This window comes from Xyrauchen texanus, chromosome 20 (genome assembly GCF_025860055.1).
Source record: "Xyrauchen texanus isolate HMW12.3.18 chromosome 20, RBS_HiC_50CHRs, whole genome shotgun sequence".
Lineage (NCBI taxonomy): Eukaryota > Metazoa > Chordata > Actinopteri > Cypriniformes > Catostomidae > Xyrauchen > Xyrauchen texanus.
Window position 1 is genome coordinate 34,834,190 of NC_068295.1, and position 26,940 is coordinate 34,861,129.

General features: G+C 38.7%; 1 protein-coding gene across 4 annotated transcripts in view; it reads right to left on the reverse strand.

Moving 5' to 3' along the window:
• The window catches only part of LOC127660700 (echinoderm microtubule-associated protein-like 4), a 125,277-nt gene that overhangs the window by 26,805 nt on the left and 71,532 nt on the right, over window positions 1-26,940 (reverse strand). For 2 of the 4 annotated variants that reach the window (XM_052151073.1, XM_052151071.1), the window contains exons 4-14: window positions 21,331-21,471; window positions 16,033-16,058; window positions 15,384-15,416; window positions 13,235-13,358; window positions 12,538-12,687; window positions 9,165-9,234; window positions 7,938-8,048; window positions 6,960-7,055; window positions 6,620-6,754; window positions 5,811-5,946; window positions 482-633 (exon numbers count right to left, since the gene is read on the reverse strand). In XM_052151073.1, the coding sequence (XP_052007033.1) occupies window positions 482-633; window positions 5,811-5,946; window positions 6,620-6,754; window positions 6,960-7,055; window positions 7,938-8,048; window positions 9,165-9,234; window positions 12,538-12,687; window positions 13,235-13,358; window positions 15,384-15,416; window positions 16,033-16,058; window positions 21,331-21,471 (1,174 nt within the window). Of the gene's footprint in view, window positions 1-481; window positions 634-5,810; window positions 5,947-6,619; window positions 6,755-6,959; window positions 7,056-7,937; window positions 8,049-9,164; window positions 9,235-12,537; window positions 12,688-13,234; window positions 13,359-15,383; window positions 15,417-16,032; window positions 16,059-21,330; window positions 21,472-26,509; window positions 26,707-26,940 lie in introns of all 4 variants that reach the window. The other 2 variants (XM_052151074.1, XM_052151072.1) reach the window with 2 other exon arrangements.

A 26,940-nucleotide genomic window follows, 5' to 3' on the forward strand; every position in this document is an offset into this window, starting at 1 on the left:
CATTTGTTACATCTGGTGGGGTACTACATATACAGAATAATGGCCATGATTTGAAGAAAATAATTATTGAATTCACCACTAAATGTATATGATATATTCTATAGTGAATATTTTCTATCCCTTAGTTTTGAATTATTAATATGCTCATATGTCACAGTTACTTGAGTCATGAGTATCCCAATGTTCAGCGGATGAACACCCTTGCCAGTGCCCGCATTCGTGTTCACGTTATACTGATTTACAACATAGGAAGCAAGATGCGACGCACCCATACTTTTTGGAATTCCTCCTAGAGCTTTCATGAGAAAGTGTGTCACTTATTTACAAATTTGAGGACGAGAATGCCAAACAGGACGTGTGCTATTTTTGCTTACCACTATAACCTTTGAATAATTTTGCAAATAAGCATCTGCTAGATAATAAAAGTGTCATATAAACAAAACAATGTAAATGTTGTGTGTGGTTGTTGTTTTGCTCAGACCTCTATGTCTCTCTCTGGATTCAGGTCATGGTCCCACAGAATAATCTTATGGTCTTTGCCGCCCCCTGTGAGAAGAGTGCCATTCCTCATCTGACACAGAGTGAAGACACTGCCATCATGAGCTTTAATCTGACGGCTGATCTGAAACGCTCCTGTGAGAGTGAGAAAAGTTCAGACAGATGGAGACTAACTCACAAAATTTCTGGGAAGAGAATACCACAAATATCCCTCTAGCCAAATGTGGTTTATGTGTCAGACTGTATGGCCATTGGGAATGTTATTGGGCTTTTAAGTGTCTGTGTGTGTGTGTGTGTGTGTGTGTGTGTGTGTGTGTGAGTGTGTGTGTGTGTAAAGAGAAGCTTTTAGGTGCGTTTGCCAATGAGACCAGTGTGCATGTGTGTGTGTGATGATTTTGCATTCTGGGACTTCCTGCAGATTATCACTTCCCTCTGTAATAATACTAATGGCTCTGCAGCCTGCACAGAGAGCAAAACCAAAGGAAATATAGACCTTTCAAGTAGTACTTCTAAACTGGTGGTTTCAGAACCAAAAATGCATCACAGGTGTGTATTGATATGATCATGCAAAGCTGGAAATAAACAATGCTAATTTAAAAAAATAAAACACAAACTAACTATATATATAATCATGTCTTATTACGATAGCAAATTAAATAGGCCTAGCAACTTTTAAAAGAGAGGACAAAATGCTTCCCAAATCTTTTAATATTGATGCCTCCCATCCAATCAAACTGGCACAGATTCATACCAGCCAAATGATGCAAATGGTAACATGGACAGGTTGCGTGACATGCCCTCATCCTCCAAAACCATGAACAAACAACAAAACAATTTAGGCTATTTTAAATACAGGTTCAATTCCAGGGAGGATAAACATAGTTCTAGCCAGCAACAATGTGTTTTGTGCAGTGATTTATTGTCTACCGAGAGAATTAATCCATTGAAGTCCAAGATATATACAGTACAAACCAGAATTTTCCAATTCATCCTATATAATCATAATCATTTTTCAGATTTTTGGGCCTATGTATTTTAAGGTAATTTCAATACATTTCAAATATTGATTTAAGGAACATTTTGCTTGGTACTGTGTTGGGTTGCCAATTGATATTCCAAAAAAGTTTTGAAGCAAAACCGTGAACCACTGATTTAGAGTGCTGAGCTAGTCTAAGGAATGCACACATACAGTAATCACAAACTGAAACTGAAGGCTATTGAATGTGTTACTGAACAGACTGACACAGCAGTTTAAAAGTCAAGAAACACACCTGAGTTTCACACTTCTACAGTTATGAGAACTCTAAAACAGATGCAGGAATCAGCTAGACGAGGCCAGACAAGGACACGACATATGCCAAATTATTTAAAGAGGAATGACAGAACTGATCTTCAGCAGCTGATTAAGTCGATTTATGGGTAAATGACGCATAACGTGTCCATAGACTTTTATTTCATAAACATTAAGATTTTAGGCAAAAAAAGTGCATTAGTAACTACTTATTTATTAATTATTTTTTTAAATCACTTTTCTGATTTCACTAGTTAATTTTAAAAGGTCCTGCAATGTGACAAATGCATTTTTAAAAGTACAAACATTCAAGTCAAGTCAAGTGGTTTTACAGTTAGTACAGTACACAGCGAAACGAGACAACGTTCCTCCAGGACCATTGTGCTACATAAAAACAACATAGGACAAACACAGAACCACATGAGACTACACAACGAAATAAAATACCTATATAAAATACCTCCATATATATATATACACCAATATATATTCAATGGAGTTTCTCTATTAATAACATAATAAAAGCTGCATGCATAATAATTATAAAAGAGGAAGCAAAATGCCATTTAGAATGAAGTACATCATGCCACTCCACAGGACATGACAACGTCCCTAAATATTTAGTGTCAGCTACCCTTATACCATTAAAACTGATCAGGACCCCATTTCCCAATAACGGTTAATCTTAGCGGAAGAAAGCCTATTCTATGAGCGTTTTTACTAACATTCGCTATTTTTTACGTTAGGTTCCCAAAGCTGCACTGAAAATGAATGCGCAAGGACGCACTTTAGAATGCGCGAGAGTCAATGTCCATATCTGAAGTGCTAAAATGTAACAGTGTAGAGTCATCATTGTAACTTAATTATATTTGTGCATAACTTTATAAGAACTTACAGTATAATTTACCTCGCTGGGAAATGTTTACATTTATTTTCTCAAATACTCCACCTAATTAAGCACATAATTAAATGTAGTTTTGTTATATTTTATGCAGAACTAAAGAACTATTACCATTAGACAACCACTGCTTTGTTCATTAGATGTGCGTTTGCAATGTTTCGTTTTCATAAATTCTGTGGGTCGAGGTGTAACTGTGTCCATGGTCAGTGAAGACATACTGTATGTAATTGACTGTGGTTAGCCGCTGAATCCTGTAAAAGATACAATGCTCAAGGACACGAACGAGATTCACCGTGTTGACAATGAAATCCAAAGAACAATCACTAAGGAAGCAAAGTCTGTTCTTTTGCTCTCCAAAGTTATAATGGCAATGTTAAACATTGTTGTTAGTGCAAGAGTGCCTTGAGTGTCTGGGAGGAAGATGAGGATGTTGTAGAAGAGGAGGAAGGTGAAAAGACATTTTGCAAAGCTAATATAGACAATTTTATCCTTAAAAATAACATCTCCATTCCCTCTGAATTTAATTTGTATTTAACCAACTATACATGCTTGTACACACAAATCTGTGTAAGTAATTTATTGATTTAGGCCTAATTATTTATTCAGTCATTTATTTATCAATTTTATGCATTTATTTGAAACAATTTAATTATACAATCTTTCTACATTACATAGCCTAATTAAAAATACATAGGCTAATTTATATACTGTAAGTAGACCTATAATTACTTATATTCTAAATAGATAATCAAACAAAATTCAAAGAACCTCAAAATGAACTGTTTTAAATTGTTTAAAGTGTAATTTTGCGATTGTCCTGCAGGTGTCAACATGTCAACGTTCCTTACGATTACTCAAGTGTGCTTGTAGATCTACAATGTTTTTTAAGTACCACATAATTAACAATGCTTTAGGGAAACAGGAGCTATTTCGAAGATGATTTGTACGATCGTTTTTACAATCTACTTAGCCTTACCGATGCTTTTGGGAAACAAGGATGAACACTCCAGAACAGTGGGATTTTAATTGGGTAAAGCATAAACTCATTTTAATAAAGTGTGAGATTATCTGACCCTATGATCTGCTGTTTTTGAGTGTTATCTATCCATTACAAAAATCCTTTAATGATATTTTAGTCTTAAACTGACAAAGAGTCTCATAACATACTGTAGCTAAACATTTAGCAGAGTAACTAAGGTCCATGTATAAAACTAAGGTTTTATTTGTGCCAAAAATAGTCATACAACGTCGTACATTAGTTTTTCAAGACCATTTACTACCCTCTAATTAAACAGTAGAATCTGTTGTCTATGTGCTATGTCTTTAAAGGGATAGTTTCACCCAAAAATGAAAATTCTCTCATCATTTACTCACCCTCATGCCATCCGTGTATAACTTACTTTTTTCTGTTGAACACATTTTTATTTTAGAAGAAGTATTTTATTTAGAGAAGTATATCTCAGCTCAGTAGGTTCATACAATGCAAGTGAATGGGTATCACAATTTTGATGCTCCAAAATGCATATAAAGGCAGCATAAAAGTAATCCATAAGACTCCAGTAGTTAAATCCATGTATTCAGAATCTATATGATAGGTGGGGGTGAGAAACACATCAGTTTTCCTCCCTGCCCAGTAGGTGGCGATATGCACGAACAATGCAAATCACCAAAAACAAAAGAAGAAGAATGTGAAAGTTAAAGTGGATATCGATAGTAAAGAAAGACTTAAATATAGAAGTTTCTCATCTATAACTATTGGATCACTTCTGAAGACATGGATTTAACCACTGGAGTAATATGGATTACTTTTATGCTGCCTTTATGTGCTTTTGGAGCTTCACAATTTTGGTCACCATTCACTTACATTGTATGGACCTACAGAGCTAAAATATTCTTCTAAAAATCGTTGTGTTCTGCAGAAGAAAGAAAGTCATGCACATCTGGGATGGCAAGAGATGGCAAGAAAATGATGAGATATTTAAACTTTTGGGTGACCTATACCTTTAAGATTCCCACGTAAACACATGTGAAATGAGTATCAAGAGATTTGCTTTGATCGCATACAGTTGCAAGTTTGCTGTTGGGACCAATATGGTCTCCACTGCAAAAAGCTTTCAAAAACAGCATCTTTGTAAAGCCTGCTATACATTGTGACCAATTCACAAACAATCAGTGCTGAATTCTGAATCGCAGAAGATGAACAAAATCCAGGTTATGACATTCTGGAACATCATAAACGTCTCAAAATGTAACCCCTTTAAATGTTCCATTGTTTTATTGTGCTCTATGACGGGCAGTAGTACTTGATATGTTGTCCTGCAGGGGGTGTTATGTGATAGGAGTGTAATGCACACAGTGAGGTGGGTAAATAAAGGAGTGATAAATGAGCAGGACTTGGCTGTGTTTCAGTCTGTGGTTCAGCCAATCCAGTTCTACTGCATGCCACTGAAAACCATTACCACTCCAGGATCAACAAAGACAAAACTATCTGTCAACTTCAGCACACACACATGCAAACACACAGTTTCAGTCACACATCACAAGCTTTAGACTGCCAAGACTTCATAATCATTCTCTGCCTCATGTTTACCACATTATTTTAGATTCTAGACATTTTTCATTCTGTTCTTGTCTCCTTGAACTTCTTTTTTTTTCTTTCTCAAGCTGCTGCTCGCATAACAGTGCTTCTATGGCCAAGTAAACATACAATACAGTATTTAGTAAATTAATCTAAAAAATTGGGAAATTTTACTGGAATTGAAAATTTGGTAGTGTTGCAACCCTAGGTGCTACCCATTATTTTTTTTGGACATGTACAAAGGCAATATTTTCTGAAGTACCCTGTGAATACCATTTGAATTTACTACCATGGGAATGTGGTTATCAAGCAGTACCGTGGTATACTGTATCAAAATGCCATGGTGTAACCATCTGACCATATACCTGTAGCATGGTTAGGAAACAATAAGTAAATCCTGGTGATGAAGGAAAGTAATATGAGTAATGATAATGTAAAGGTATGTGGTTTAAGCATGTTGCTACTGCTAATGGTGTTGCCATATGTGAGTGCGATTTTTGTGTGTGTGTGTGTGTGTGTGTGTGTGTGTGTGTTTACAGTACCTTTAGGTCCTTTTCCTGGTGCTGGTTCAGCTGTGCTGCGAGTCCATATCAGCATGATTCCTCCCGAGTCTCCCGTCAGGATATCTCCATTATTGAGAAAGGCCAAACATTGCACAAACTTGGGCTTCTCATATTTCTGTTATGCAGACACACAGAAGGAAAGAATGTAAAGTTGGGTTGGGCTAATTCTGTACTAGCCTGTATTTGGTGCATCAAATGGTCTTGGATAACTAGCAGTGCCGGCACTAGGATGCCCCTAACCCTAACCCTAACCATTTCAATCAGAGTAACCATCATTTCAACCAAACAGCCATTGTAGCCAGATAGATTCCAATTCTAAGAAGTCAATTCAAGAAACAGATTATCACTTAATGAATACAAAAATCATCCTTTAAATGCATGTTTTATTATTTATATGGTCTGTAGATGTCTTAATGTAGATTTGTGTTTGTGTTGTCCCTCTGAAATAAATCCTTCCCATTCAAAATGCACACCTGTGATGCACTTTCTATACTATTATGCCAGATTAATTTGTTGGATGGCAAAAGCTTAACGTTAAATATAATTAGCTATATTACTTGGAGTAAGATTTTTTTTATACTGATAATTATTATTAATAAGTTTAATTATTTATTGGTTATTGGAGGCTTTTATCATATTGCAGTCATCACTGCTTTGTGGCCTAAAAACATCCCCTTACCCATTGTAAAATCACTGTAACACATAGCCAATCATAGCATATTGCTGTAACATATTAAAATGATAGGAGAAATACAAATGCGTGTGTGTTTATGTGAGCCTGAGCTTACACCAAAGATGCCTTGCTTGCGGGCGAGTGAGGATCCACTCCAGGTCCAGAAGAAGATGTGGGACTTTCCGCAAGTAACAATGGTGTTGGCATCAGTGGGGTGAAACTCCACTGCTAACACCACTTCATTAGTCGTCTAAAACAATTTTTACAAAACCATTAAAAAAATAAATATTGACGAAAAACTATTTTCAAACATGACAGGACGAGGAGAGTGAAATGAGACAAGGTGAAAAAGTGAAATATGACAAGAAGAAATAAAAGATGTGAAAATAAGAGAGTGATAATATATGATGATTGAGATGAGGAATGAGATGCATAAAAGGAGTGTATGCACATACCTTAATCTCAGCTATTTTTGATTTCTTCTGCCAGTCCCACACAGTAAGCATGTGCTCATTAGAGTCATCAATTACACTGAGATGAGTGCCTGAGTCCTACACACACACACAGAGAGAGAGAGAGAGAGAGAGAGAGAGAGAGAGAGAGAGAGAGAGAGAGAGCATCACATTTCCTTACTGCAACAATACTTCCTCCTTACAGAAACTGTATGCACACAAAGTTTTCACAAACTGTTTTAAAGGTGACTACACTTTATTAAACACAAATGATTAAATCTTTATCCTGATAAACATTTCAGGCATCTTCACTTTCAATAAAGCAATTGCTCTATCAACTTCCACACTAAGAACTCTTAATTCTAAAAAAAGAAATAATAATACACATGGGGTTTCACATTGAATGTAAAGAGACTATTAGTTATGCATGGGCGCTACATGTTTAGGATGCTGTCAGTGCTGTATTTAGTCTCACTCAATTTTGTGTCTCTGTGCATGTGTGTCTGTGTAAAAAAGGAGCAGGATGGTGCATGAGGCGAGAGTGATCTCTGGCTGATTAGAGGCTCCATCAGACATTTTACACTTAACTGACATAGTAGCACTATGACACACTAGACTAATTACACTCACACACACACTTCAACACACATAAACACACATTTGTGATCAACACATTTATTGCAAAAAACTGGATTCAAAAATGCTAAATTACTATATGTTTTTATTTTCTTCCATCTTATTTATTCATTTCTTAAAGAATTGAATACATTCTTTATGATGTAATTGTGCAACAAGAGTGCAGTCAAGTGACTACAATGCAGCATACTGCAGTTTAAAATATGTATTACTGCATACCACTTCAACATACTATTGTTTATGTAATATGTAGATTACAGTATTGACTATGAAGAATTAAATAGACACTGTGTTCGCATTCCAAAGATTTCAAAGATAGCTGAAGGATTGAGACAGAAGACTTACAGCTTTAGAGAAAGCGAGGGATCCCACTCCTCTCTCAAAGGTACCGAGACCGATGATCTGCAGAGTGGACAAACTGACGGAGTCCCACACTCTCACATGAGGCTGAAGCGGCTGCAGGCACCACAGAAAGATCAGAATGGAGGGAGAAAGAGAGTAAAGCTGAATTAAAATGAGGAATGTAATACTTTACAGCTAATTTCCAGACAAAACGATAAACAAAACAAAAACAAAAAAAAACAGAAACAAAAAAGTGTAATGATAAAGTTTAACAAACATCACTGTAAAAACAAAAGAACAGTTATTATGATAAATACAAGAGAAAACAAAAAAGGGATAAAAAAGATGCATAACAGTCTTTTGATGTCATTTGTTATTGCTAAACACTAGCGTTGTTATCTTACGATCAAAGTTAACACTGTATTTTGGAGTGTGTGTCTTATTTAAGCGACCCATGCAGTTACTCCACAAAATAAGTAAATGTTGTTCATTTCTATAATTTGTATTATAGTTGTATAATTACTTTTGTAAAACACAAGTGTGACCGAAGTTTTTGATCCAAGTTTATGTTTTTTTTATGTTTCAGTTTAAAAAAAAAAGGGGCAGCTAAATACGTTTGGTCTTGCTCTTTTAAGACTAATTTTTCGCAAACTGTTTGTTTGTCAAAGCAGAATAGAAACCAGTCAGTTATTCTAGTTGTAGTCAGCTATTATGCAAATATAAAACCAAAAATGCAGTGTTTGAAAATAAAGCATTAAACAGGTCCTGGGATAATAATAATTAAAATAATAATAATAATAATAAAAAAAATATATAAAAAAAGACAAACGATAAACGTTTGATAAATGATAAAATGTTAATGCCACTTAATTGAGTAAGTAGCTTGAAAAAAATCAACTTGTACTGAAAGGAGTTAGTACAAATAGCAGTGAGGTCACTGGTCTATGAGCCACTTGTCATTTCAGATTACTCAATTATAAGATTACAATGTTGTAGCCTGTTACCAATTGCTACACCTCAGAAAACAAAAAATTAACCAAACAATAGTTTGACAATTATATAATTTGCCACTGTCAGAGGAAAGATAAAAAATACTTTCAAGATTGCACATAATTAGAGATACTGAGCACAATGCTTGCATATTTCTGATCGTTGAATAAAATCAAACCCAGGTTTTTGTTGTCTCACATAAAAGTTACATACTACTGTAATTATATTAGTAAAACTCACCCTGCCATCCTTATCCACTCCTGCAATCTGTCCTGTAGCAATGCGGATCTTATCAGGGTGAACAGCAAGACTACAAGAGACAAATACAGAGAAGGCAGCCGGTTTGTTAGTTGATGTGACAGTGTTCTGAATGGGATCCAAGTGTTTAACAATTAGAAAACTAATAATAATGAATATCCAGTTTCTGTATGCTGACTGGCAAATCCCTGATAAATGCGCAAAACATTAACAGCTATGATGCAAAACCATATATTTTTGAATACAAAGCAGATGAAAGTAGTTCATGTAGGTTGGTATATTAACATTTTATCAGTTAATGATATACATTAATTATATAATGTATAGTATATAGTAATGAACTGCAAAATATACAGACACCAAAATAACAAGCCTGAAGCAAGGTCACCATATTGTTTTACAGAGAATTTCTGGCTACCACTGCTGCCATTTTTGTACAGTAAATTTAAAAGATTTTTTTTTATTTTTACAGTGTTGACTTTAGGCCCTTTCCCACTGCAGGGACTAAAGACCGTTTTATTTACTTTTCCCCAGGACTAGTACTTTTCAGCGATTTCACACCTGAGGAACTATAGTTCCTCTGAGCCATTTAGAAGGATATACACTCACCTAAAGGATTATTAGGAACACTTGTTCAATTTCTCATTAATGCAATTATCTAATCAACCAATCACATGGCAGTTGCTTCAATGTATTTAGGGGTGTGTTCCTGGTCAAGACAATCTCCTGAACTCCAAACTGAATGTCAGAATGGGAAAGAAAGGTGATTTAAGCAATTTTGAGCGTGGCATGGTTGTTGGTGCCAGACGGGCCGGTCTGAGTATTTCACAATCTGCTCAGTTACTGGGATTTTCACGCACAACCATTTCTAGGGTTTACAAAGAATGGTGTGAAAAGGGAAAAACATCCAGTATGCAGCAGTCCTGTGGGTGAAAATGCCTTGTTGATGCTAGAGGTCAGAGGAGAATGGGCCGACTGATTCAAGCTGATAGAAGAGCAACTTTGCCTGAAATAACCACTCGTTACAACCGAGGTATGCAGCAAAGCATTTGTGAAGCCACAACACGCTACAACCTTGAGGCGGATGGGCTGCAACAGCAGAAGACCCCACCGGTACCACTCATCTCCACTACAAATAGGAAAAAGAGGCTACAATTTGCAAGAGCTCACCAAAATTGGACAGTTGAAGACTGGAAAAATGTTGCCTGGTCTGATGAGTCTCGATTTCTGTTGAGACATTCAGATGGTAGAGTCAGAATTTGGCGTAAACAGAATGAGAACATGGATCCATCATGCCTTGTTACCACTGTGCAGGCTGGTGGTGGTGGTGGTGTAATGGTGTGGGGGATGTTTTCTTGGCACACTTTAGGCCCCTTAGTGCCAATTGGGCATCGTTTAAATGCCACGGCCTACCTGAGCATTGTTTCTGACCACGTCCATCCCTTTATGGCCACCATGTACCCATCCTCTGATAGCTACTTCCAGCAGGATAATGCACCATGTCACAAAGCTCGAATCATTTCAAATTGGTTTCTTGAACATGACAATGAGTTCACTGTACTAAAATGGCCCCCACAGTCACCAGATCTCAACCCAATAGAGCATCTTTGGGATGTGGTGGAACGGGAGCTTCGTGCCCTGGATGTGCATCCCACAAATCTCCATCAACTGCAAGATGCTATCCTATCAATATGGGCCAACATTTCTAAAGAATGCTTTCAGCACCTTGTTGAATCAATGCCACGTAGAATTAAGGCAGTTCTGAAGGCGAAAGGGGGTCAACACAGTATTAGTATGGTGTTCCTAATAATCCTTTAGGTGAGTGTAGCTGCAGGCATTGCCCTAAAAAGGGACAGGAGATCCAAACCACCATTTAAGATATTGGGAGACCCTAACCTAACCCTTTCCCTAACCTTAACCTTGTGTGGAAGTGACACCCCATTTTGGAGTTGGCGTAACCCCCATTTGGAGTAACCCCACCCTCTTCTGTAGTAACCCCGCCTTCTTTTGGAGATTCCGTTCACACTTGGAGCTCTCCGCCCAGCAGTTATACCTACTTGGTTTTAAGGGACATTTTCAGCTCCTCCTCTGGGGTTGGTACTTTTGGGGCGTCTAGGGACCGTGGGAGGTGCTACAGTCTGTGACTGGTCAAATATGTATGACACACAAATCGCTTTGAGAAACGCAATGAGTCTGCAGCCGGCATTTTTAAACAAACATAGCTGCGCTAATTTTACCATTCTCTTAAACAGAAATCACATCAAATCGCATCAAATTATATTTTTTAGTAAATTAGTATTTCAGTACAGTAATTTATGTTGAGTCATAAAAGCCTTTAATGTAAAAGATTGTGCTGGTAATAGGTTTCTAGTGGATTTTCTACATGTAGTTCTTGGAGTTCAAGCTGTGCTGCGTGGAAGTTTGACCGCCTCATCTCGTCTCTTGGGCCACGCACTCAAGTTATACTGTAGCTTGAAGACATGGGCTGCGTCCAACAATGGGAAAATGCTGCCTTCCGAGGCTACATAAGGAGGTAGGATGAAAAAAGGTGCTTTTTTTAACTGTTCAGAGACCAGTTTCCTTAAGACTTCTATTCATCCAAAAATGCAGCTGCCTATGTTTTCAGATGAAGCCAAAGTAAACAAAAGTGTTGAATGTAGATCCAATCCTGTCATCTTCCATCTGTGTTGTTGATTTCCTTGTTGTTATTGCTTTGAATCGCACATGCCATCAACGTCAAATGAAAAATGGTCAATACAAGATGACGTCACTCAAGATAACTTCTGTGAGTCTGAAGGCAAAAGAGGAAAAGTCTCCTCGGGTGTTCTGTTCCTCATAAGAGTTCTCATCTAGAAAGTTTGGTTACACTTTAGTTTACAGTGTAAAGACACAAGAAATGACTGATTATTACTAATTAACAACATGTACTTTCTACAGGTTTAGGGTTAGGGTAAGGGTTTGGTGTAGGGTTAGTTGCTTTTATTATGCATAATTAACTGTTATTACTATAGCCAATATGTTTAAAATGTGTAACAAATACACTGTTCTGTTCCTCGTATGAGTTCTCATCCCGAAAGTTACAAAGGGAAAAGTATCGGGACTGTAGGTGGGAAAGAGCATATTGCTTGCTGTTAAGAATCTATATTCACACCAGCTCATCTGGTTTAGTGTGGGGCATTAGTGTGGATATTTCCCTGACATTTTCCTTCCCTAACCTCAGGCACCAGCTTCATCATGCAGAGCTCCGATGGCCAGCATGAGAATGAGAAGGGCAACCTGTGCAAACACATACAGTAACAGCGTGCCACCAATAACTCAATGTATGCATCTATCAGAAATCTGAAAAGATTTTCACCATTTAACACAGTCAGTGTGTCCTAAGTAGTGGCGCTGTGTCCTCTCCTCATAGTTGAAGAGCACGACCACAGAGGCGATGAAATATACAATCTCCCCAGTAGGAAGCAAGTACACATTTGCACGGCAGTCACGGCCCCTGTAACCATATCTGTACGACAGAGTCAAGGTGAAAACAGGCAAGACAATATTATAAAGATACATTTCTGTATATTAAATGAACTAAAAATGTGAGAAAAGGTTAGGTCCAACAGTCTGACTGAGACCACTAGTGCAAATGATCGTTTTTGTATTCTTTTCTCATTTAATACAAACTCTTTCATTACAAATGTTACTTTAAAAATAACAATTGTACATTACTTTTAGAAACGTACATTACTTTTAGACTTTCCTTCGTAATTTCTTAATCAATATGTTGCATTGTACTTCAATATAATATGTTTTATATATAATATTTTAGTAAATATACTAAAATATTACTAATTATTAATTCTCCACATAATTAATTATTAATTATGATTAAAAAATATGATTTATTTCTAATTCCTTTCTATGTACTTACATTATTATTCATTATTATGCCTGTTAACCACTTTAAACTACACAGCACAAATACATGTGCAATATAAATACACAATATATAAAAATGCAGATATACTGTTACAATGTGCTGAGGCACAATATGTTAGAAAGGATACACCCACTCCAGCTTGAGTCTCTCAGGAGGAAGTTCAGTGCGGACATCATCGTAATTCTCCACATCTGATGGGATGAACATTGTGATGGGTCGTCCTCGCATGAACATTTTGATATAGTCTCCCTCTGTGCAGGGATCAAAGGTGAATGGTCAGAAAGCTGTGAATGGTGCCTTTTCCTTTGATGAAGGAAAGATACTCTAAAAATAATCTACAAAGAAATTATCAACAGTTGTAGTATGCCTCATAGCAGTAAGTTGGTGTAAAAAACTTTAACATATCTAAAAAAAACCCTGTTTGTTTGTGTGAATTACATGCATTTGTGGCACACTTTTCAAAATGGTTCCAAAGTTAAAAGAAGAAGCAAAGGGGGTCTGGGTAGCTCAGCGAGTAAAGACGCTGACTACCACCCCTGGAGTTGCGACCCAGGGCATGCTGAGTGACTCCAGCCAGGTCTCCTAAGCAACCAAATTGGCTCGGTTGCTAGGGAGGGTAGAGTCACATGGGGTAACCTCCTCGGGGTCACTATAATGTGTGGTTCTCGCTCTCGGTGGGGCGCGTGGTGAGTTGTGCATGGATGCCGCGGAGAATAGCGTGAAGCCTCCACGTGCGCTATATCTCCGTGGAAACGCTCAACAAGCCACGTGATAAGATGTGCGGATTGACGGTCTCAGACACGGAGGCAATTGAGATTCCTCCTCTGCCACCCAGATTGAGGCAAGTCACTATGCCACCACAAGAACTAAGAGCGCATTTGGAATTGGGCATTCCAAATTGGAGAGAAAAGGAGAGAGAGAAAAAAGAAGAAGCAAAAATAACAGTAACATCAAGGCACTTACAATGAAAGTACATGGGGTCAGGCAATAAACATTAAAACACACTATGCTTAAAAAGTAAAGCTCTGTACAATGAGGTTCCATTTGTTAACATTAGTCAATAACATTAGTTAACATGAGCATGACTTCTCTGCTTTTAGATCCCCGTTAACTTCCATTGTATGTGCGTTGTAAGTAGAAACTGTCGTATGTGTCAATCAACATAATGCCAAGGATGCTGTCTATAGAGCTTAACTTGTATTGAACCCAGAACATTCTTTAAGTCTCTAAAGGGAGCTCTTGAAGGAGTTAGTAAAGCTCACATGCTCTGAGCTCAAATACCCAAGCAAATACACAAAACTTGAAGCTTCAAGCACAGCAAATGCTAGAGCGATGATGGTGATGATGCCCAAACTCAGCTGTGATTTAATAAAGAAAAGAAGGGTAAAGCAGAAACATCAGGGTGGTGAAGAGATGAATGGAGACATCAGAAATGGATAGAAAAATAAACCGATAAAGTTCTCTCTCATCTCCAGTGTCACTATGAATGTTATCTTCAGAAACACAACATGAATAGTGTAAAATATAACTGTATTAAGTATTTATTGCTAAACTATATTTGTGGTCTTGACCGCAGATAACCTTTAATAGCAGTCTTAAAGTTATCTGATGTTTACTTCCTCACACTTTTAGAAAATGCTGTCTGTGTATGCCAAGTGTGGTGGCACTAAGATTAATAAATATTGTAAAAATATTGTTCATTATTAGTTCATGATACCTAATGCATTAACTAATGTTAACAAATGGAACCTTATCGTAAAGTGTTACCTACATTTCAACTAGAGGTACAGAAATGGTCCCCATGAAGGGTACCACCCCAGTGATGGCCATTGTACCTTAAACAGAACCATTTTTCAGAGAGTGTAAAGTTACACTAGTACTATTATTTTAGGATGAATACATTCCTTCCCTAATGAGTTCCTAATGGTGAATGTAACCCTTATTTAGACCAAGCGAATTGTGTTAAGACATGATGTGTGACCTTCATTAGCCTTGTAACCTGGAAGAAAATTCACTTACTATTGATTCCTCCAGGGAGGAATGGACTGAAATTATATTTACCATTTTAATGAAGTGGTAGAGAGAGAAAAAGATAGAATAAGAAGTGGAAGAGGTGAGTGATTAATCATAAATGTTGAGCTTTCAGATTGATCAACATGTTAATAGAATTAAAGCGGAATTAGTGCGAGAGACGCTTATAGTCCAACCTGAAGCGGTTAAGGGAGGGGTAAACGCGTTTTCGGCGGGTTTCGAACCTGCAAAAAGGAAGGCCTTACCTTGACTGTTTTTTTCTCGGGTTGACATTTTAGCTGGTTATGGGACAGAAATAATAATCTCTCAAAAACAAACACAGAATGACACACAAGTATCAGCTCTATTGGTTTAACAATGATGACAGAGGACTGTCAACAGTTTCAAGATGGGCGTGATCATTAAAAAGGTTTGAAGGAACAAATGAGGAACCGTAGAACACAGGAATGTAGTTGCACATATCTTTGCCAAGATTAAAATTACATGCGAGTGTTGCTCAGCCCAGGGCTAAATCAAGCCTCAAGATAAGGCATGAACCCCATGCAAATAATATTTTTCAGTGTCAGTACTAATCTTGCCCTGGGACAAGGCCAACTACTAAGAGATGGCATCATAGTAGCTCCTGTAGTATCTGCACTTATGAAATGCAAGTTTTAACAATTGCACAGCTTACATTTTCTGAAAGATTTTGCATGGCAAATTCAATGTAAAAGAATTTGTATTACTCTGATTTTCACAAAGATTTAACAAGTTATATATTGCACAATGTTTGCATTTTTGGTATATCACTTTTCATAGCACCTCTAAAATACAGGTACATGGAACAAAAGGAAATAAATTGAGAACAGCAGACACATTACAGGGCATAAAAAACAAGGTAAAATGAGGCTTTACCTTGGCTGACGACTGGATCTCTGTGTCTAGAGAGGATAAAAAGAAAAAGAACATCAAAATATCTATTAAACGAGATGAAAAGTGAGTTCCAAAACTGGCAATGAAAAAATGTTGGACATAAAGATAGCCCACCCCAAACTCACACCATTGGATGAGCTATTGGTGCAATGTCAGTCTGGTTAGTGTTTAAAATTTTAAGAATTAAAAATTTAATGAATTACACTACTTTTTTACTTAAAAAGTTTGATTACAGTAACTAATTAGTTTGTAATTGGATTACACCCAACACTACAAGGAACTTATCAGAACATTAGCTGCGTTTCCACTCTCAGGTCAAATGAGGGCATGCTAGTGTGTGCCAGGGCTAGTTGCGTTCCAACTGCCACTTCCAGAGCTTCATCGTGCCGCATCAGCGCCGATAACCCTTGGGCCAAACAAGTGCAACTGGGAAATAAAGGTGGGGTCAATGTAAAAGTTGGAGTTACGCCAAACCTACCAGGTTGTGCATCCAGCTCACAACGGTACAAATCCGTTAAATCAACATTGGACAAGGCTAAGCCCAAAGAAAGAACTTTCCATGGTTCGAGGTCATGGACAGTGTGATGGAACATCGTCCTGTTGTTACTGGAGAGACCACTCAGGACACCATTGGTAACAGTCGGTGAGTTGTCAAAGCTAACATATCTTGCTAGCTAGCTAACGTTTACATACAATATAAACTCGATATTCTAGATAACTATATAACATGATACCTCAGCTTGAGCTTCTGTCTTGCTTGTGAAATGGGCAGGGTGTGTGACGTTGGAACCAGGGCAGCGTTAAGGCCATTGCACACACAATGCGAATGTTTGGCACGATTTCTCGCTGTGATCAACATTTTGAATGGAAACAATAGATTCCTCACCTGCAGCAAACATTCACGGCGACAAAGCCCTGACCAACAATATATAAGCTTTAGATCACATGTCAGAAAATGTTGCAGTTACCAGAACCAGAGAAACAGGTGGCACTAAAGCACAGAAAGCTGTTCACCACCGAGATTAAAAGCTCGAGGACGATATCCTGAAACAGCAGTGAAGATGTTTATTTCATCTGCATCAAATGCCTTGGGGGAAAAAAAAAAATACATTCATATGGGTTCTCTTAAAATGTGAATGATATTGCTGCATCACTGCCTTGCATCCCCTTTAAAATGTATCTGATTGTATGTGGATTTATTTCATATTGCTGCATTGTTTGGCTTTTGCATTTAATCTTACCCGAGTTTTCTTATATCTTTAATATAATATATATCACAGCATCTTTGCCTTTGTATCACTTTTTAAGTAAACAACTTTATGGATCTTAAGTGTCTTCGCCAAATATTAAGAATACTATTGCTGTGACTTGCAGTGCACTCTGTGTGCCTTTGAATTCAAAAAACGAAATCATTATTGCTGTGCTATTTTTAAAGTTGTTTAATAGCCTCGTCTCAGACATTACATATATTGCATAATTTTCTGTAAAGCTGCTTTGATATGATGTGTTGTGAAAATCGCTTTATAAATAAAAAAAAATTACTGGACTTATTGCTTGTACTCTTGGAGTGTTTAAATTTCATCATGTTTAATTAGTAACATGAAGGTTTTTAAGTAAATATAACACAAGTAGATGTACGTGGTGATAAGATAATTATTTAGGCTTTTCCACTGCATGGTACAGCTCAACTCAACTTGACTCAGCTCGCTTTTTTGGGGTTTCCACTGTGGATAGTACCTGATCCGATACTAAATGTGACGTCAAAATCCTGCAGATCACTGATTGGTCAGGGAGAATCGTCACTACCAGCGTCACTGGATTTCCTCTAGTTTTAAAGTTATTAACAGCGATAACAGTATCATTTGGGACATCTTTGAACATCAGGACCTGGAGGTGTTCACGGACAGTGTATTATGCTACATTAGGAATTGCATGGATACTGTCACAGTGGACAAACGGATCCGGGTCTACCCCAAAGAGAAGCCATGGATGACCCGGGAAGTCCAGCAGCGGGTAAAGGAGAGAAACATCGCCTTTAAATCCAGAGACAGGGCTCTCTACAGCACAGCCCGATCTAACCTAAAGAGAGGCATCAGAGAGGCCAAATCGAACTATAGGAGGAGGATTGAGGAACACCTGGGCAGTAACAACAGCAGGCAGGTGTGGCAGGGAGTCCAGCATCTGACCAACTACAGGGCCAAACTCGGAGCTGCTGAAGGTGACATCTCGTTGGCAGAGGAGTTGAACCTCTTTTTTGCCCGTTTTGAGGTGACACCACCAGAGACAGCCACACCACACCTCACAGCAGCTTAAGTTGCACAGTGGAGCAGCATGAGGTGAGGCGCACACTGCGGGCCATCAACCCAAGGAAGGCTACAGGGCCTGATGGCGTTCCGGGACGAGTGCTGAGGGACTGTGCTGACCAGCTGGCTGGAGTCTTTACCAGGATTTTCAACCAGTCCCTGGCCCAATCCACTGTCCCACCCTGTTTGAAGTCCTCCACCATAGTCCCCCTACCCAAGAAACCCCATATTTCCAGTCCCAACGACTATCGGCCAGTTGCACTCACACCTGTGGTGATGAAGTGCTTCGAAAAACTGGTCCGGAGGCACATCACAGCACTCCTGCCCCGAGGCCTTGACCCCAACCAGTTTGCCTACAGAGCGAACAGATCCACAGAGGACGCCGTAACCACAGCCCTCCATACTGCACTGTCCCATCTGGAGCAGCAGGGGAGCTATGTGCGGATGCTCTTTGTGGATTATAGCTCAGCATTTAATACCATCCTCCCACACAAACTAGTGGCCAAATTGAGGGACCTGGGGCTGCCACACACCACCTGCACATGGATCAATAGCTTCCTCTCTGGGCGTAGACAGAGGGTCAGAGTGGGTAATCACACATCTACGGCCTTAAGCCTCAGCACCAGCTCACCCCAGGGCTGTGTGCTAAGCCCCTTGCTCTATTCCCTATATACATATGACTGTACCCCAACCCACCACGGCAACACCATGGTGAAATCTGCTGATGACACCACAGTGGTGGGGCTCATTTCTGGGGGGAACGAGTCTGCCTACAGGGATGAGGTGGAGCGGCTGACAGTGTGGTGCAGCGATAACAATCTGCTTCTGAACACCGCAAAGACCAAGGAGCTTATTATAGACTACAGGAAAAAGAAAACAATCATTCAACCACTTATCATCAACGGGGACTGTGTGGAGCGGGTGGCAGATTTCAGCTTCCTGGGAGTGCACATTGAGGAGGGTTTAAACTGGAGCAAGAATACCTCTGAGCTAATAAAAAAGGCCCAGCAGAGACTTTATTTCCTGAGAGTACTCAGGAGGAACAACATCACACAGAGGTTGCTGGTGTCCTTCTATCAAGCCTCCATAGAGAGCTTGCTGACATACTGCGTGTGCGTATGGTACACCAGCTGCACAGTGGCTCACAGGAAAGCGCTCCAGAGGGTCATCAACACCGCACAGAAAATCACTGGCTGCCCTCTCCTCACACTGGTAGAACTATACAGTTCCCGCTGCTTTAAAAAAATCCAGAACATTTTAAATGACACCTCTCACCCAGGCCACCACTTATTCAAACTGTTACCGTCAGGCAGACGGTACAGATCCATCAGGGCAAAAACTAATAGACTTAAAAACAGTTTTTACCCATCTGCAATAACTGTAATTAACGCTGCTAAAGTGAACTGAACTGATTGCAGGATTGGTACAATAAGTATGACTGCGTATGTGTATATGAATGCCTGTTCAGGCTGCTTTATTCTTCTTATAGATACTATTTATTTACTGTTTTTTAAAAATTATATTAGGAATGATGCACTGGCTGGTCAGCATTTTAAATTCTTTTTTGTTGTACATGTGACAATGACAATAAAGTTTTCTATTCTATTCTATTTGTTCATGCGACTTTCGAATTGTGAAAAAAAGAAATGGCTGTGCGCAAAACCACGCCATGGTCAATAAACGAGGTGCAGATGGTCCACTCGTTAGCGATAAGCGAAACTATAAAGTCTCTCAGGAAGTATCTCAACTGTTGGCTGCACACGGCTACCACCGGACCTACCAACAGTGTAAGGAAAAGTTAAAAAAAACTTAAAAGTGACTACAGAACCATCAAGGAAAAGTGGAAGCCTTTCAACCACTATCTAAACCAGTGAGCAATGGGAGGGAGAGTGCCCTAGACTCACTTGTTATGTTAACTCTATACGTTAACTTAGGAAAAGTGCCTTATGAGTGTGCAGTTTGCAGTGATTTTAAACACGTATAAAACATTTTGTACAATTTATTCTTTCTAATCTCCTCTCAGACTGTGTATACATGATAATACTGTCTGTCAAATTGTTCAGCAGGTGAACTGAAATCAATTGTGAAGGGTCTCGAAAGGTTGAGCAAATCAACAACACACACGTCATCTCTGCTTTAGCTATTAGAGAGATGCATTTTAATTTATTTTTAGATCTGCTTGCTACAGAATCATTTACTTTTCTTATTTGTTTTGCAAGTGATTATTTCTTCTAACCATGTGATGGGCGAAGGGCAGACCAGCTCAAAGGTGTGTTAAGCCACCTACTGTCCTAGGGTAAAATTGTGGCACCTTTTGAAAAGGCGTGAATGTGCAAAGGGCGAAGTTTGTTTAGCTTTCTATGGGGAAAAGGCCATTTACCTGTGATTCGCCTCTCATAATCACGTCCCGTTTGGTGTGAAAAGGCCTTTGTGGGCAATTGATTTTGGTTTTGCGGCTCAAGGTCTCAGGATATTGGCCTTGGCTGACCAGTTTATAGCCCTGGCCTGATGGTGGAAAAGAAGTTATTGTAGATACCTGTCTATCATTGGCTGGGTTAAATTACAAAAACCCTTCTCAGCAAAACAGATTGTGTAACCTTCCCTAACGCGATGTCCTAACCAGACATGACATGATAAAGTGACATGCAATAAGAGAATTCTCATCCATGTTAATCTGAGTAATTGTCCCAACCAGCCGCAGCTATGACATAACATTCTATCAATCGCTTGGTTTCTAATCCTGTGGAATCACGCCGGTCCGAAAATCCTGCTTCTCATAACAATATATTAAATTCCAAATAAATTCTGATTGGCTGTATTGCACTCCATCGCGCAACGTTATCGTGTTCAGTGTTGAACGACAAATGACTTGTTGCTGGAATCACGTTTTGTTTGGACACTATGTAACAGCTGTAATGTTTCCTCAGTTGGATGAACTCTAAAGAGTACTCATGTATGTCTTATAGTACACACTTACTTCTCGACATTCTTCGCCACTTTGGCCAGCAGTTTGGATGTGGAGGCCGCCTTCACCAGCTTATTCCTGTTCTCCTCCCCACTATCCCATGTGCTGCTCTGAGATCGCTCCATTCCTCCACCACGTTTCGCACTGCTACCCCTTGTGGTGACAAGAAATTACACAAACAAAAAAGTTAAGTTTTCCTTTTTTGAAAAAGGAAGTCTTAGCAGAGAGGCTGAAAAACAAGTCCAGGAGAGAAGGTAAAGTTTAGGGTAAAGTTTAGATGAGAGGTATAGTGAGCTTGGAGGTGAACAATCTATAAATCTATCTCAGTGGTTCTCAGCTGGTGGGTAGCAACCCAAAAATTGGGGTAAGGTTAACATAATAAGCTAATTGTATCAAATGCTTAAGTGCATAGTAGTTAAAGACACGAAATATAAAGTGGTTCCTTTTATATATACTGTGTTGTGCTACTTGTTATGTCCAATGTCAAATCTGGGTACTGAAGTAAAAATTTGTTATGTTGCTTGGCTGCCATATACAGATTACAATTAGGATAATGAACAATACAGCTTGGCGAAAAATGTATTATTCCATTAATTATTACTCTTTAGCGGGCCTGGGTAGCTCAGCGAGTATTGACGCTGACTACCACCCTTGGAGTGGCGAGGGGTCCGCGAGGAGAGTCACATGGGGTAACCTCCACATGGTCGCGGTTAGTGGTTCTCGCTCTCAATGGGGGGCGTGTGGTATGTTGAGCGTGGATCGCGGAGAGTAGCATAAGCCTCCACATGCTGGGAGTCTCCACAGTGTCATGCACAACGAGCCACGTGATAAGATGCACGGATTGACTGTCTCAGAAGCGGAGGCAACTGAGACTTGTCCTCCATCACCTGGATTGAAGTAAGTAACCGCGCAGTCATGAGGACCTACTAAGTAGTGGGAATTGGGCATTCTAAATTGGGAGAAAATTATTATGACTTCGAAAGTCGTTGCGTAACAATGATTTTACTCATGGCGCTCCTTGAGGAACACCCCTTAACTGTGGTGAAATCACTGTAATACACAATGTCTCAAGGCTTATGTTTTTTGAGAATCACTGATCTAAGTTGAATAATATCACCAAGTTGAATAATAAAAACAGCTTTTTGCCATCAATTATAGAATTTACTTTTATCTACTAATTCTATCCATATCCTCCAAACACAAATTACCACTCCTCTTTTAATTTCTAAATTGAAGCCAGAAAACAAGCAATGCCACCCCTTCATAGTCCAAGATATAGTGTGGGTATGCAATCCCACAGGTAAAAATCCATGCATTTAGGTCAGGCAAGGCACATTAAAAAAAGCATAAACCACTCAATGTTTAGTGTATACAGGGGATCTGAGAACTTGAAACAGTTTCAGGAAACAGATGCCACACAGCAAAGCTAAAGGAATAAGAACATGGAGGTAGACATGAGCTGTGGAAAGGCAGAGAAATAAACATATTTGATCTATACAAAAAGAAAGAAAGTGGTGTAATCCTGATGCAAAGCTGTATGCAAGAAGAAATGTTAACAGTTAATGTTAACAACAAAAACAAACGTGATTTTCGGGACCACTCCTACTACGCTACAATGTACTAGGCATATAAACATTTGCCTGGGGGTAAGTGCCTTTTTAAGTGTTCAATGGTGATCATGGCTTGGTTCATGATTCTTCTCAGGACTCCAACTAATAACCTTCCTGTTACTAGCCCTAAGCTGTATCCACTACACCCAACCCCCAATTTATAACTCAGAAAAAAAATAATACAAATATGTCCCTCAAGTTGGGGAAACATGGATGGACTTTTTAGTAGAAGTGATCCGAAAATGTACAAATGCACAAACAGAAAGGCTGTAAATCAGAGCAGTAGTATAGTACCTCCAACCTCGCCAAACAGGGGAGTGAGACAGGAGGGGAGGGAATGGATATTGCTCCGGGGCAGAGCAGAAACACTTCCACATGTGAAAAATTGCCTTAGGATCTAAATATGGGACCACTTGTAAGGGATACAGGTTTAATGATGTAAATTCCTAGCATTTGTGTGATAAAAGTTGTTGGAATGACAGACAGCATTTTAAGTAGTTCCATCTGCCAAAAAAGTTCAAAAATGCGAGAGTTACCATGTTTTTTTGTACATGTACAATAGTAATAACATTCTTTGAAGTACCCATAGACTTAAGATACTCTACCTAGCTACATGAACACAGACGATTCTAGCTACGCAAGCAACATTCCGTGCATTGTTGCGTTCCAAAATGTCACAACACAACACAAGCATGCATTGCATTCTCAACAATGCCACACGGGGCGCTATAGCCGACATTATTGTGTGAACTGTTCACTTCTACGGTGAGTTTTTTCTTTTAAGTCAACTAAAACCATGGTGGAGTAACAGTTTGAAGAGAATATTTATGAGCAAGTAAGTTAATTGGCCAAGCACTAAAATATCTGTATACATACTTGTGTAAAGTATGTTTCTGGACGTTTCCCAACTGAAAAGACCAGCATAGCTGGTCACCAAAATGCTGTGTTTTGGATGTTGGTGCCAAGGATGCTGGTGTGCTAGTGCCCCTAGCAGGCTTCTTAACTAGCTTAACCAGCAAATACTTATTGGTCTACCAACTAGAACAGCACCAAACAAGCATTAACCAACATAAACCATCCTGGACAAGCATGAATTGTGTGCTAGTTTTATCTGATCTTTTTTTAGCTAGTGTACCATGTACAGTAAATACCATGGTGTATGAATACATGTTAATCATTTAGCAGCATTATGTATATCAAAGTACCAGGGTATTACCAAATGTTACCTTTTACTGTACCATCCCTGCTAAAAAAAAAACCCATCTTAACCCAGAATATAGCTGGTCTCCAAGCCTGACCAGCTGACAAAGGCCCCAAACCCCTTTGAATCCATCAAAACCATCAAGACCAGACTAACAAGCTTGGCCAGGCTGGGAGACCAGCTAACCACCTTAGGCTTGTCTAAACTGTTTTTGTAGCAGAGATGTTACAAATATAGTACTTTTGTAAGGGTTATCCTTCTTGGCATCTGAGTTCTTCTTTCTCAAGGAACTTTTCAAAAACAAACTGCACTAATCACAACACCCTCAACAGCTATTTGGCACTAGTGAGGCATGCAAAAACTCAAGTCTAATCTAAGTGAAACCCTTATCGTCCCTGTCTCCATATTGCAGATGCTTTACTAACCAATTTTCTTATTGTGGCCAGACTCCTGCTAATAATCTACTCCTTGTGCTGTCTAACAAGCATGGATAGCACTATGAAATGACATTAAAGACCAGGCTAATTGGTTTTCCACGTCTCTTAAGCTAAAACAATGGGACAGCTTGCTTGGCTAATATGAATATCTCATCAGGCTTGTTTTGGGGTTATTAAGTACAGGATAGATTGGTTGATAATGGTGTTGTAGCATACTTGGGCTAAAGTGTTAGCCTAATTATTCTGTCCTGTTAGGCAAGGGCGAAGGATCTGAGCACAGGAAGGATATCTGCTTTCCATTATTTTCCTCTTCTGGATGGACTACTCTGAATTATCCAAAGCATTACTGACACATTTTGACCACTACTGTTGGCCTAATGCTAGCAGGACATTTAGCTAAAATGAGGGATGAGCACTGCTCCAGTACTAAGTATGATGGTACAGCAAGATGTCAAGCAAGAATTTATTTACATAAAATCGGTTTAAAGGAAATGAATATGATGTCATCATTAACTCACCCTTATATACTTTCAAACATGTATGACTTTCCTTTAGTGGAACACAAAATGTGAATTTTGAATAATATCCTGGTCACTCTTTTGTAAAAACATTAAGTGAAAGGGGGCTGGGGCAGTCAAGCTAAAAAATATACAAGACATTGTTTGATCTAAAATTGAATCAATTTCATTAAAATTATTAATAATTACAGTTGAAACAACTATATTTAAATAGAAAATCTGAAGTCTATTTGCATATAGTTAACTCAACTTCAAGTTAAACTCAAAGTTCACTCTAACATCAAGTTAATTGAACTGAAAGTTTTGTTAGACCCCATTACTCTTTGTCATTTGAATTGGGGGAATGTGTTTACTCAATCAAATGAGTGCAATTAACTTAGGATTTTCAGTTAAATCAAATACATTACCATTAGACTCATTGCATCAGGTTAATGACGTTTGGTCATGTCTAATGAACCGTATTTGATTCTAGAGCAATAACGGATTATATGTCATTATATGGAAAAGAGTGGCCTGGTCGTACGGGTTTAGAATGGCATAAACGAGAGTATATAACAATGTATTTATTTGTTTATATAGGGTTGACTATTCCTTGAAACATTAATTTAAGTTTAAACTAAGAAATTAAGTTGATTCTTCTAGTCTAATAAAGTGTGAAGTATATTTAAGTATGGTGCCATCAGTTATGCAAGGTAAAATGTGTACTAAGTATCTAAGCCAAATCAATGGCAACAGACCATGAATGTGCTGATATTAGGCTTGTTTGAAATGTCAAGCCCCTCACCTTGAAAGTAAACAACAGCTGGTGGCTGCAGTCAGAGATGGATTTGATGTATTTGGAATTAGAATGGTAATGTTAAACAAGTAGTCCAGTATTCCTATTATTTAATTCCCCATAAGCTGTCTTTTATTCATTTTTAGTTAAATAAAGACACAACAGAGATTGCAGTGTCAATTGTAGGGATTATTCAAACATAACTCACAGACATTTAAAACTATGACATTTTATGAACTAACATTTTAAAATTAAGAACAAAATGTCATGGTTAATGGTTTAAAGATTAAAAGTTAAAGTATTAGTCCAATGAGCATTAGGATGTGACGTATTTTAGATTGCACAATTGGTGGAGAGCAACTGAGGTGCCTGGCTCTTAAAACTGCTGCCATATTCTGACCTACGCCAGCTTGACACCATAGCAAATCAAACCGTATCTGTAACTGGCATGCACCTGGGGGTGTTCACTGGTGATCCGTTCTGTGCAGAAATTGTTTCTCAAATGAGCCGAGTGACATTAATATTGATTAAGGAAGTGTGTCAGCCCTGCCCCTAGGCTCTTAGTCAATACATTGCAAAACCACTGCAAACAGATTGCCAAAACGCTGCTTGAACATTGCCAAAAAAATTGCATGGCAGTTGGGAGGAACCTTTTGGCCGGGGCTGACCCCTTGTTCTCCGAGGCCTGTCTTTGGGGTGGTGGGGGATGAGGGGAGGGGGGGTTGCTGGCAGGGGATGGTGCCTGAGGGGTGCTGGGAGTTGAGGGGGGTTTATCGTTAGCCTGTGGCGGCTCTTCTTTCTCCTTGATCCCCTCCATCTGAGGCTTGTCTTTTTCCGCTCAACACCACTGAAAAAACAACACGCACGTCAACAGAGGAAGACTTGATGCACATGAGGGGAGTGGAGAGACTCAATACTGAGGTATAAAAGGTTAATGGCATTAAATATGTACATTTACAGGTAAACTTACATATATTTCTTCAGGCTGAAAAAAACATCACACATTATACATATAAATACAACATTTATTTGGTTTATGACTCGTATTCAAAATGATGACAACACACTTTTAAAGTCTTTG